This window comes from Phyllostomus hastatus, unplaced genomic scaffold, assembly GCF_019186645.2.
Source record: "Phyllostomus hastatus isolate PE091 unplaced genomic scaffold, TTU_PhHast_1.1 phas_contig_329, whole genome shotgun sequence".
NCBI classification, from domain to species: domain Eukaryota; kingdom Metazoa; phylum Chordata; class Mammalia; order Chiroptera; family Phyllostomidae; genus Phyllostomus; species Phyllostomus hastatus.
In genome coordinates, this window is record NW_025333854.1 from 3,727,893 (window position 1) to 3,740,214 (window position 12,322).

General features: G+C 53.3%; 1 protein-coding gene across 1 annotated transcript; it reads right to left on the bottom strand.

The window, feature by feature from the left end:
- Positions 1–1,065: 1,065 nt before the first annotated feature.
- ISL1 (ISL LIM homeobox 1) lies at positions 1,066–12,092 on the bottom strand. Its single transcript, XM_045839918.1, has 6 exons — positions 11,809–12,092; positions 10,764–10,953; positions 7,810–8,069; positions 5,626–5,912; positions 4,215–4,382; positions 1,066–2,328 (listed from the first exon to the last, which is right to left on the bottom strand). The coding sequence occupies exons 1-6, from the start codon at positions 11,834–11,836 to the stop codon at positions 2,212–2,214; spliced, it is 1,050 nt and encodes a 349-aa protein (XP_045695874.1). The 5' UTR covers positions 11,837–12,092; the 3' UTR covers positions 1,066–2,211.
- Between the last annotated feature and the right edge of the window lie 230 nt (positions 12,093–12,322).

Below are 12,322 nucleotides of genomic sequence, written 5' to 3' on the forward strand. Positions count from 1 at the left end.
TTAGGGTACCTTAGCTTTCGTATTTGTTACGAGTTCTCGGATACTTAAAACGGCATTACACGCGCCCTACATATGAATCCAGTTTCTAAAGAGTCAAAGCATTATGCGTGGGGGGAGGGGCGGACGGCGGACAAGGTGGAGGCCCAAACCCCAACTCCACACCCACAAACGGAGAAGCGCGGAGAAGCCTGACTTGGGGCTGGGCGATGTCCTTCCGCCCGGGTGCCGGCTGGCACACACGGGGACTATTGCAAAACGCCAGGGGAGAAACGTGCTAGAGGACCAGTCCACGTGGCCTGCAGACAGCGCCCCTGGGCCCCCATCCCTAAGAGGCGGGTCCCCCATGGAGCCCCCACTGCTCGCCCAGACGCAGCCAGTCACCCCTCCAAGGCTTTCGGAATTGTCACCGGGTGGGAGAAGACAGGGGTGGGGGTCCGAGGGCGCTAGGGAGGGGTAGGCAAGGAGACACAGGGGCTGACTGATCTGGGAACGGCTGAGAGAACCCTTTTTCCCTAGGCCTGTTCCTCCTGCACCAATAAAGCAGCATTTCTCCATCCGCCGGCAGCCGCCCCGGCAGATAGTGGTCATACCTCACTGGCTAGGCAGAACGCCTCTCTTTGAGCGCGAGCTTATACTTGAAATATGGGTCCTTTCCACAGTCCTAAGCGGGAGACTTGGGTATAAAGAAAGCACTTGCTCTAAGAAAATAAAATAGTGACTCCGAATCAAAACGCTTTTGAAGCAGGACCGTCTTCCTACTTGGGGTGGGGTGGGTGGGGGTAGGGTGAGAAGACAGACGGGAGGCGGGGAAGGCGGGGAACAGCCCGGTGCACAGCACCTTACTGTCCAAACCCAACAACAGTATTGCAGCCGAGAGCTGGTCCCGCCACTGCAGTGCAGACTTGCAGCTCAACCTTTACTATCTGCAGGGGAACATCACAGACTGGCACTTCCCCCGCCCGTGCGTGTGCAGCACTGCATTTCAGACACTTTCACGGCTTCCTTGTAAACATATAAAAGAGGGACCCTGGATCATTGCGTTTATTTATTTATCTATGCCAAACATTTATTAGTGAAATAGTCCTGAAGATATAATCCTACATATGGCGCTTTGATTTCACATATTTAAGAAAAAAAATGACAAAACACATAGAATTAGACATATAATTCAAAGACCACGGTACAACCTTTATCTTTTTTTTTTACTTCAGCAAACAAAAAAAAATAATGTCAAATGACATGAAAAGTGGCAAGTCTTCCGACAATAAATAATAAATTACTTTATAACTTTTGCAATGCAAGAGCAAACAAAAAAAAAAGTTTCCTTTTTTTTTTCCTCTTTATTTCCAGAGAGAGAAAACAGTCATTTGAACCGATAACTATACACATCTTTGGGGGGAAAGTTCTTGGACAGACACGAGTCAAACACAATCCCGAGACGCTTGTGGCAAAATAGAGGTAACCTCGTTGCAATGCTTTATGCGTTGGTTTTTAAATCTGAATTCAAAAACCTTTAAAGTCGCTTCAGACTTCTTGATAGAGGACGGATCTCAAAAAAAAAAAAAATGGGGGAGGGGCAAAAGGAAAAAAGAAACCAGCTACAGGACATGCTCAGAGACCCAGGCTTTCAATTAACCCCTTGTTCAAGTCAACGGAAAACATGGAGAACACCGACGTCGCGGCCCCACCTTCCTGAAAGGGCGCTTTCAGCCAGGGGGCCGGCTTCTCCTCCTGCTCCTCCGCTGCAGCTCCCGGTGGGCAAGCCAACGACCAGTACGGAAACAGCACCGTTCGGAATCGGGTGGTCTGCAAAATCCCTATTTCTGCTTTTCTCTAGGTGTGCAGTGAAATGAAAATGCTTTTTTTTTTGAGATCCTTGAATATAAAATCCTCTACGTTTCAAAAACGTCTTTTTTTTGTTTTTGTTTTTTCCTCCTTCAGTACTCCTAAGGTCATTGGATAGCGTTATGTTGGGTTCGGGTGTTTGTTGGTTGTTGTAATTCTAGTAAAATCCCATGATTGTCTTCACAGTGTTGCTACCATATTACCTTGTCATTCAAACAGACTTCGTGCACTTCCTGGAGCATTCACTTCTCAACTCAGCTCTCGCGGACTGGGTCGTTAAATACTTTTCTTTCCAGAGTTCAACATTATACGTTCCCACCGTCTCCAACGGGGAAAACAAGACAAACGCGTCTGCGTGAACGCCCCTCACGCCTCGATGGGGCTGGCCACCATGCTGTTCGGCGTGTCCGGGAGCTGCGAGGACATGGAGGCCACTTCGCTGCCCGTGGAGTTGGAGCCCGGCCCTCCTTCGGAGAAGTTGACCTGCGGGGAAGGTGGAGAAGTGAAAAAACGCGGCTTTGCTCGTGTTTGTGCAAGGATTACCAAGGCCTACGCGTGTGTGTGCATACAAGCATCTGAGTGTGTAGGTGGACAGACAGGCAGATGGAGACGTCCGGGTGTGTGATTCAATTTTCAGAAAGCCCACAACCGCAAGGAAGGGAGTTGGAGAAGAAATCCTCTCGCGTTCCCATCTTCCAAGAGCTCTGTTTTAACTGACACTGAATTCCCAATACTACGGCCGCCTTCAATGATTGAAGGACTAACGTGTCTCCCTCTGCAAAACGGCATGGCGACTGCACCACGCATGCTCGGAAGGAAATCGCCCCGCCGGCTGCGAGCTGCCCTGGAGGGAGCGGAGAGCTCTCGGTCTCCCGCCCCAAACCCTCCCTTCTCCGGTGGGAAAATTCGGGACCGTGTGGTGGGGGATTCGGAGGAGGCTCCGAAGAACAGGGACGAACTCCTCGGAGGGACCACAGCGTGGGTTGTCTTCCCTGTGGGTCCTGCTGCCCGTCGGCCGGCCTCTCTCTGTCCTTCTCTCTCTTTAAATCAGGCTCTTCCTTCCGAGAGGAGACCCGTATATTATAACATCATCGCATGATAAATTACCTGGCTGCTTTGGAGCCCAGAAAGCATTGTGTCGCTGTTGCAAAGCTCCTTCCCCGCCCAGCCCCTCACCCGCTGCCCGCCAGGGCTCCCACTTCTCCTGCAGGCGCCTGTCCCCAAAGTTTCAGGAGCTGCCCTGCACCCTCTCCTACCTGCCTTCTGGGATCCGGGTCTCCCTGAAACAGCTCTGAGATTCACCTGACTAAAGGAAGTTAGTTTTCCTAAGTCCAGAGTCTACCTTCCAATCTGCCCTACTGAACTTTCCCATGGGGAGGTCGAGGGACTTCTCCACTGCTCCTGGGCTGGGTCACTTGCAGACAGAAGCCGGGGCCAAGGCCTGTACCCGCTGCCTCGGGCCCCCTCGCCCCGCCCCGGCGTTGCCGCAGAGCAGAAAAGGCCCTCCAGGAAAATGTGGGGGTGAAAAAGCTAACCTCATATACTGAATCATCTTATTTCGCCGGACTCTTGAGCCTTTTGGAGGCGAAAGGGGAGCCCATGTGCTCTTTCCTGGGTGTGCAAAGCACATTAGTGCCACACGGGATTTCACACCGCATCTCTCCCATCGGCAGAACTCACGCTCCCCTTGCTGCGCACACACCCCACGGTACGTAACGGAGCATGCAATTGGGACTCCTACACTCGAGCACGGTGAAGCAGTCCCACATTTTCGACTCGAAAGGCCCCAGGAAGGGGGGTAGTAGCAACAAGCATCCACCTTATCTTTGAATCCCTGAACTCTCCCCTGATATGTCTGAACACTGCACCCGACACATGCCTGCTGCCGACTGGTAGTGACACGGATCATACATGTCCACATTATGACAATCACCTTGATTTAGGCCCTTAAATATACCCTTCTCCAGGGGCTGAGGAGGGAGGAAATTTACTAATTGCTGATTAAAATGTCAAGGTGATCTCTAAAGCCCCTTCTCGCTCCAAGAGGCAGGATTTTGCAAACCTGCCGCCTTCCCACGCATGTCTAGTTAGCTAGGCACCTCGAAACTAATCCATCAAAGCGGGGCTGACAAAAAATTCAGCCTACATGGTCAAATGATGAACTCTCATAAAAAAAAAAAAAGACTCAAGGAGGATTGTTTTTCTTGTGAGCTTTCCTCCTTCTCTTTACTTCATCTCTGCCCAACCCTGGGGCCTGGGAGGCACCTGCCCCGCCCCCACCCCCCATCTTTCATTGTGTAGCAGCTAAACCAGAATCTCCTTCCTTTCTGTGGGAGATTCAGCCCCTCACCCTGGGAACGGACACTTACCAGTTGCTGAAAAGCAGGCTGATCTATGTCACTCTGCAAGGCGAAGTCACTCAGTACTTTCCAAGGTGGCTGGTAACTCTGCACCTCCACCGGGTTTGCCTGCAAGCCGCCGTCGTGCCTCTCTGGGCTGGCAGCCACCATGGGAGTTCCTGTCATCCCCTGGATATTCTGTGAATAGGCACCCCCCCCCCATCCCAACATGTTAATGAGCAAACTCCCTCCCTCCATTGTCTGCACGGGTTAAACAAATATACCCAGGTATTATCTTATCTATATTGTGGCTTTTATTGACTCAGTAATCTGCTGCGCGTATGGATATGAGCAGGAGTTGGGTTTTGTTTTCCTGCGTTTTGTTTTTCTGCTTCTGTGGACTGGACTACTAGGTCTGCTTGGATCCCACGTTAACCCCAAATCTGCTCTAACTCCTTGCCGTTCTTCTCACGGTTTGCCCTAGCCCTCCGCCAGCGGCCCGGGCCACCAGGAAGGCTGAGGCCGGACAGGCCTCCTTCCGGCCTCCAGACGCGGTGGCCTCCTGGCCAGTTTCAGTTCGATTTTCTCCAGGCGGCTCTCCCTGCAGGGCCCACCCCCACCCTCGAGCCTTTGGGTCTGGCTGCTATTGTGCTTTTAAGCACTAACCAACCTAGAAAGTGCCCTGGCTCAGGCTTGGCCGGCCTGCCAAGTTTAATGACAGCAGGTTTTATGGCATTTAAAAATAGGGCCAAAGCAGTAAAAGAAAGAAAAAAAAAAAGGAACTCTTTAGGTTAATGTAACCAGAAGGCCTGTGGGGTGGGTGCTGGAGCAGACAAGGGATGACCGTGCATAGTAGTGCCAGGGGCCTGACATCTCCGGAGGCCTGGGCTTGACCTTGAGCAGAGGGTGCCCTGTTTTTGTGGGTCACCTTGGGGGGGGGGACACTCACAGGCCTCAAGGTGCTGCATAAGACCTAGCCAGGCACGGGGGTCAGGGATGGGAGGTGGGCAGGCAGGGGACCCCCCCAGGGTGACCCATACCCTGAAACTCTGGATTTCACAGGAAGCCAAGGAGTGGTCCGCCCTGTCTGAGTGTCCAAACCAGAGCCTGGCCTTGCGGCCGGCCGCCTGCCCGACAGTGGTTGCTGTGGAGGGTGGAAATGCATTTGAAGGGCATGGACCCTTCCATGCAAGCTGGGGGTGTGGGCACCCACTCCAGCTCTCAAGAGGGCAGTACCCCCTTTTACCAGCAGGCCGGCCCAGCACTGACTCTCCCTGAGATTTGGGTGGGGTTTGGGGGGCTGCCTGTCAGGGCTCCTGTTCCGAGTGGGAGGGAGACCTGGACGCCGTGCACCAGCCAGCCCACCTAGGCAGCCAGCATACACCTGGCGCGCCTCCTCGGCCTCCCTTGGTCCCCTGCCCGGCGGCGGCGGGGCACTCACGGTTTTGTCATTGGGCTGCTGCTGCTGGAGCTGCTTCATCATGATGCTCCGCTTCTTGTCCTTGCACCGCTTGTTCTGGAACCAGACCCGGATCACGCGGGGGCTGAGGCCCGTCATCTCCACCAGCTGCTCCTTCATGAGCGCGTCGGGCCGGGGGTTGGCGGCGTAGCAGGTCCGCAGCGTGTGCAGCTGCTTCTCGTTGAGCACCGTCCGCACGCGGGTGGTCTTCTCGGGCTGCTTGTGCACGTGGGGCCGCAGGGCCGGCTGCCGGGCGGAGATGGGCTCGGCTGCGGGGCAAGGGGCGCCGTGAGCGCAGGCCGGGGTGCTGGCCCACCCGCCGCTCCCGGACAATGGCCAATGGCTGGTACTTTGCAGCCTCGACAAAGCAGGGGCGGCAGTGGCAAAAATCTTGCTCTCTAATCTCAGAGGTCAAAGCTGAGTAATCCGCACCGGAACGCAGATTCCGTCCGCTCTGTCAACACAGCGGTAGCCGAGGGGCGCAGGTCTCAGGGCCTGTCCCCCTGTTTGCAACAGGGGTGGCATCCTTCGGAACTGTTTCTCCCCCCTCCTCGCCTTTCCTCACACCCAGGCTGGGCCCAGCTTATACCAAGGACCCCACCCCAGGTCCCTTGGGCGAAGGTCACGGAGGGTACCAGGGAAGGTAACACAGAACACCCCAGTGACACCCAGAGACACCACGCCAGCCCGGATGTCTGCAACGGGGAAGGCCAATGCCCAGGAGAATTTGGCCGGAACTCTCTAACTTCAGTCCGGAGGCGCCTCTCCTGTCAAGGGGCTGAAGAGATTCCTATTTCCATCACCCCTCCAGTCCTTGACCTTGCTTAGAACTAAATCTACCTGGATGTTCCTGAAATGGGCTGACCCCAAGCAAAGGAAAATGAGCTCCGTGGAGCTGCCTGGGCCCTAGCTAAGGAAGCCGGGAAGTGCTGTCTCCTGACTCGGGCCCCTCTTCCAGCCTCGTCTGTCTCCCTACGAGCAGAGCACAGGTTGCACCCAACCAACAGGAGCTGCCACCTCCGGTTTTGCCCCTGTGTGAGAAAGTCCCAAATCCTGGGGGGTGGGGGGTTGGGGGTGGGGGAGGGATCGAATTCTTGGAGCTGCCAGAAAACAGAGGGGGTGAAATGTACTTTTCTCAGCCGGAGTTTAGTGGGAAGTGATACTTTAAAAGTGCACTGGGGCAGCTCTGCTCGCCACTGGAAGGCAGGATTGAAAACACTGTCTGCCTTCTTACCCGGGGCCTCCTCCTGCAGGAGGTCGGTGCCGTTTCTACTCTCCTTGGGGGGGAGGGGCACCGTAAGGCCCTCTGATCTGTAGGGTACACATTCTGCACCTTCCAAGACCCCCCAGGGTCAGGTCAACACCTATGGGGTCAATTTAGTGTTATAGCCACAGGCCCCAAAGATGAAATTCTCACCAAATCACTTCGAATGAATGGTTTAAAGAGGCAGGCTCCCTTTAAAAGGCAATTACTGCAGATTAGCTTGTTGACAGTTTTAAATTACAGCTCTGTGCAGGCCTGCAGTTACCAAGACTGTATCTTTTCATGTTCATTTTCTCACAAAAGGATACAAATAAATTTTAAGCGTGTTTTGGAGTGTGGGGCAGTTGGCAGGGAAAGGGGATTGGAGAAGCTAAATGACTTAAGGCCACCTAAACTTCCTTCACGGGGTTGAGGAGGCAGCTCCGGGCCGGAACTCCACCCCTTTAATTAGGCAGCAGCAGGGCGAGCACCTGGAGGGAGCGATGCCCGTTTTCGGTAAGCCACAGCTTGGAGGCCAAGGTGAACTGAAGTACTGCTGGGGCTGTGCTGTTGAAGCACTCTGTGTACATGTGTGCACAAGCGGTGCACACTCATGTGTACCCGTATTTACACACACAGACCCGCAGGTGTGCTGGGCGAGGGACAGGGGACAATGAGTGCATTGAACCTGGCGGCGAGAGAGCCGGAGCGGAGCGGTGCAAACCGCACCCCCTGCCCTTCAGTTAACTGCCGGCCTCGCCGCCGCCGCCGCCGCCGCCACAGCCACCGGCGACCGCCCGGCGGCTACCGGGGCCTGGGCCACGGTGGCCGCCGTGCAGGGCTTGGGCGAGGGCGGGCCGGCCCAGCCTGAGGCGCCTCCCGCGCCAGCCAGCGAGCCGGCCTCCCTCCGGGCCGAGGAGTACCTGCCATTTGCAGCGGCCGGGCCGGGTGCAGGGGGCTGAGCGGGTCGCCGGCGCCCAGGCTGGCCCTCTCCACCACGTCGTGGTCCGCGCGGCAGAAGAGCCCGTCCTCCCGCAGCGCGAACTCGTCCCCGGGGATGAGCTGGCGGCTGCAGGCCACGCATCGGAAACACTCGATGTGGTACACTTTGGAGCGGGCGCGCATCACGAAGTCGTTCTTGCTGAAGCCGATGCTGCACTTGGCGCATTTGATCCCGTACAACCTGCGCGGGCCGGGCGGGGTAGAAGCACAGGGACAGGGGTCACTTCGGGCGACACCGTCCCGCCCGAAAGCGCCGACTACTACCGGGCCACAAGGCCCTGAGCCCCCACATCGAAATCGGCACTAGGCAGACAAGCGGGGAGGGGAAGAACGGTGTGATTCGGTCTCCCTCCTTCTCCCTTTCTTTCTTATCCTCTTCCTTTCTTGCGAATCCGTGTCTCGGCCGCGCTTCTGAGATTTCGCCCGGTCTGCACCGAGGACCAATGTCTGACGTGCTCTGAACCCTGGGCCGCGGTTCCAGTGAGCAGTCACGGGGAGGCCCTTGCAGGCCTGGAAGGGAAGGAGTCCGGGGGGACTCGGGTAGCCATGGGCCCTACACTTTCTAGAAAGGTCTCTAAACCTGCAGCCAAAAAGCCCTCCTTCCCAGAGGAAAAGAGACGGTCGCCCCACACGGTTTGCAAACACACACAAATGCACAGGCAGAACAACAAAATGAAACCAGAGGGATTCCAGACCCCCCTCCGCAGAGTCCGCTGCAGTTTTACCAGGATCTGAAGGCTTTTCCGCGGGCAACACTGTTAACAGAAAGTTTCCCCTGCAGTCTCCCTTTCATTATTATTTTTAAAATTTGCTTCTGCTCCCTCAATCTTTTCCCAAATGGCTTAAGCGTGGATGTAGCTCTATTGCAGTGTGCTTGAGAGCCAAACCAGCCAGAAAACTGCAAAGACCCACTGCTAACGTTCTCGCTGCTGACCTTTCCTCACCCAGGGACAAGCGTCCTAGCTTTCTCGTCAGCCGCACTGCCCTGGCCCCCTCACTGTGTATCGGCAATAACAGAAGCTGGGGGGCATTCCTACGAACGGAAGGGAAGGGAGGCAGAAGGGGCGAACAGACCCACACAAAGCGGGGAGGCAGCACCTCACTCCCCTAAGGGGAGAAAAGCACTGGGGAAGCTAAATGATCTCTCCCTCCTGCTTTCCTGCAGTTTCAAAAGGACACACACACACACACACACACACACACACACACACACGAGGTGAGATAGTGGAGAGGTAAAGGTAAAAGCAATTGGCTCCTTCTACAAACGAGTAAGGAGAATTGGGCACAGGCAGGTCCGTGTGCGATTGAGCAAAACAACGTCTCCATAGGAGGAGGGGATGCTGTTGGAGGTGCAGAGCGAGCTCCCCCTCCCCAGGACCTCCGGCTCACACACCAATCAAGTAAACAATGAAAAAGGCTCATTTGTCAGAGGTTAGAAGGTAGATTCAAAAGTTTCGCCTCCCTCCGCCTACTCTAACTGAGATCTTCCATTTCATAGGACGAGGGCCTCACCTTGCTTGTGACCAAACAATTTGGAAAACCCCTCCCCCTTCATCGGGGTCCCCTCCCCCGGTTTCCTCCCACTCGGCCCCCACCTCCAGCCAAGTATTCATAAACTTTTTTTGCACCGTTCAATTCTAGCCATCAAGACCCTACTTTCCACTTTCATGATTTTAAAATCAGAATTGGGAAATCTTGGGCACTAAGTGAGCAGAAAAAATTGTGAGTGTACAGTTAAATCTTGCCTAAACTTTATAAGCTCTCAGTTCCAGAAACTCCACAACTTACAAAAGCTACTTTCTTATTAATAGCCACTAGAGAAATTTTTTAAAATGTAATTTTGATATATTTTAACATACTAGCAAAAGTGTTACGTCTTCTGTTTGCTATTGAAACGTCTTCTGTTTGCTATTGAAACGATACAATTTTTTTAAAAAACTTCAACTGGCTTCCTAAGGCAGGTCAGAGAAAATCTGCGATTAGCAAAGCATGAAATAAAAACTCAGAATAAATGGAAAGAAAAAAAAACCTCAGAAAGTTTCTTATGTGGTTTTAGCTTTGTCAGTACGGGCAATTCGCTCATTTTATCAGTTACCAGATTTTAATGTGAGAAAGGAAGCTGTTCAATTATCTAAATATACCGATTGTTCGCAGACAGATGATGGGCAATTTGATCTGCTCTGTCTAATTCATCAGCTCAGATAAGATAAGAAAGAAAAGACAGATGTCACCAAAGGGTTAATATTTAAAAAGATTAAATTTCCGGTATTTTTGCAGAGAATATTTGGTTTGGTTTTTAATTGTTCTACGTAGGAACTCTTAGCCTAGAAGTAAAAGCCTATTTGCTCTTTCAAAATGTATCTTTACATACGTTTGGATCAAACTTTTATTCCGCCCCTTACACTGGTATCTCCAAAGAACTGTAACTTACTAAGAAAACACTGAGCTGAAATAAACATGTAGAAATGAAAAACACTGCAGGATGCAACCACCACCACCTTTTGGAAGAAGTTTAGAAACCCCAAATTACCCACCTTTACGTTTTTTGCTGTTTGTTTTGGAAAGGGGAGAGTAGAAGAGAAAACTAACCTGAGCCCCACAAATTCCAAGCCCCATTCCACAAGCTTCAATGACCACACAATTAGGAAAACCACTATCGAATTGTGTGTGTGTGTGGGGGGTTCCCTAAAAAGTGAGATGAACAGCATAGTTTCATTTATGTCATACAGGTTCAGGGTAACTTTGGCACGCTGGATCCCACTAAGGCCAACTTTGCAAAAAAGGCAAAGCCACGTCAAATAAAAAATAAGGAGCTGGGGGGGGGGGGTGCAGGGAAATCTCACACAATGAAGGACGCGGTACATAAAGGGCATACCTGATATAATCTCTTTTACAGTAGGTTTTCCCATCTCTAACAAAGCACGTACAGCTCTCGTCCAAATACTGATTACACTCCGCACATTTCAAACATGCCGCATGCCATTCCAAATCCGGAGAAACCCTCAGAATATACTGATCGTGAATTTGATTGCCGCAACCAACACATAGGGAAATCAGACGTTTTTCTGAAATGAAAATAAATACATGATTGACTAACCGTTTACTTCCTACAGAGATAAACACACTTTTAGTGTCGTTCTCTTATAGGGCGTACTCTGGGAGTTGTTTTTTTTCCCCCCTTTCTTTTTTTTTCTTTTTCTTTAAAGAGTATTGCACTTTGAGATGGTAATTGAAGTGTGCCATCAAAACCCTGACTCATTTTTAAAAGGAGGCGGAATAGATGTAAAATGCAGATTTGAATAGTCCACATTTGTAAGCCTAGCACGCAATCAAACCCGTTCATTTTGCATTTTTCCTCCCTCCTCCCTCTTTGCCATAACCGCTGGAAAAGATTATGGATAAGTCAAGTCAAAGAAAAGGTTTTGACTAGAAGCGTTAAGTGAACGCAGGGATGTCTATATTTTCCATGAAGCAGGCTCTGAAATAGCACCTAGGACTGGATATTGTTAGCAAGAGCACACATCAATACAGTTGTCACTCGTTCTCTTTTGCAAGTCTAATGCTACTTCACATCCCCGGTATTGTACGTGCAGGCAGACCTCTGCAACAGAATAACCTCCTCGGGGAGCTCAGGATTCCCGGGGAGGGAACCCCCACTCAGCACCAGAAGGCTGGGGCTCTGGAGGGCACACAGGCGAATTCAGACAGAAGGTACGATCAGTTTCCCAAAGATCAGAACCCACAGCAAAGCATGCAGGCGTGGCGGCACCGAGAAAAAGCCACCTCCTCTCTCTCTCTCTCTCTTTCTGTCTCTCCAGGCAATGACTGCAATTCCGAAGCCAGCCCTTGGCACCCGTGCCTGAGAGAGACCCCCGCACAGACCAGCACACCGATCCCCACAAGGTAAAAGAGCCTCTTACTTTTTGGTGGATCGCCCATGTCTCCCATATCTGTAAGAGGGAGTAATGTCCACAGTGAAATGGTGGTTGTACAGTTGGTGACCAGCCCACACAGAGGATGCCGGAGCTGTGGCTAAGTGGGAGACCGGGGCCCGGGGGCCGCCGAGGCCGAGCCAGCCGCCGCCGGGCCGCGCCGCGCCCTCGCGGATCGGAGAGTCCCACTGCAGCCGGCGGAGCGGGCGGAGCGGGCGGAGCTGGCGGAGCGGAGGCGCTGCGGCGGCGGAGGACTCGGCGCGGCTCGGCACCTCTCTTCCTTATCTCTTACTCAAACTTCTCTGCTCCAACTCAGCTCCCTCGCCATTGGTCTGACGCAGCGCGCGGAGACGTCAGGCGAGCGCCGCGCCCATTGGCTGCGGGCGCGCGGCGCAGCTGTTCTGATTATCATATTTCAGCCCCGCCGCCGCCGCCGTGCGCCACTGGCCGCGCGGCCAGCCCGCGGGAGCGGCGTGGGGCTCCCCGGCCCCTCGCTCCGGCC

Bases quoted from the DNA above. Each gene is read 5' to 3' on its own strand.
- ISL1 (XM_045839918.1), bottom strand. From the start codon at position 11,836: ATGGGAGACATGGGCGATCCACCAAAAA. The intron at 8,070-10,763 runs GTATGCCCTTTA...CGGCCCGCGCAG, and splicing joins TGTAAAAGAGATTATATCAG to GTTGTACGGGATCAAATGCG. The intron at 2,329-4,214 runs GTAAGTGTCCGT...CCTTCCCCGCAG, and splicing joins AGCCTGCTTTTCAGCAACTG to GTCAACTTCTCCGAAGGAGG.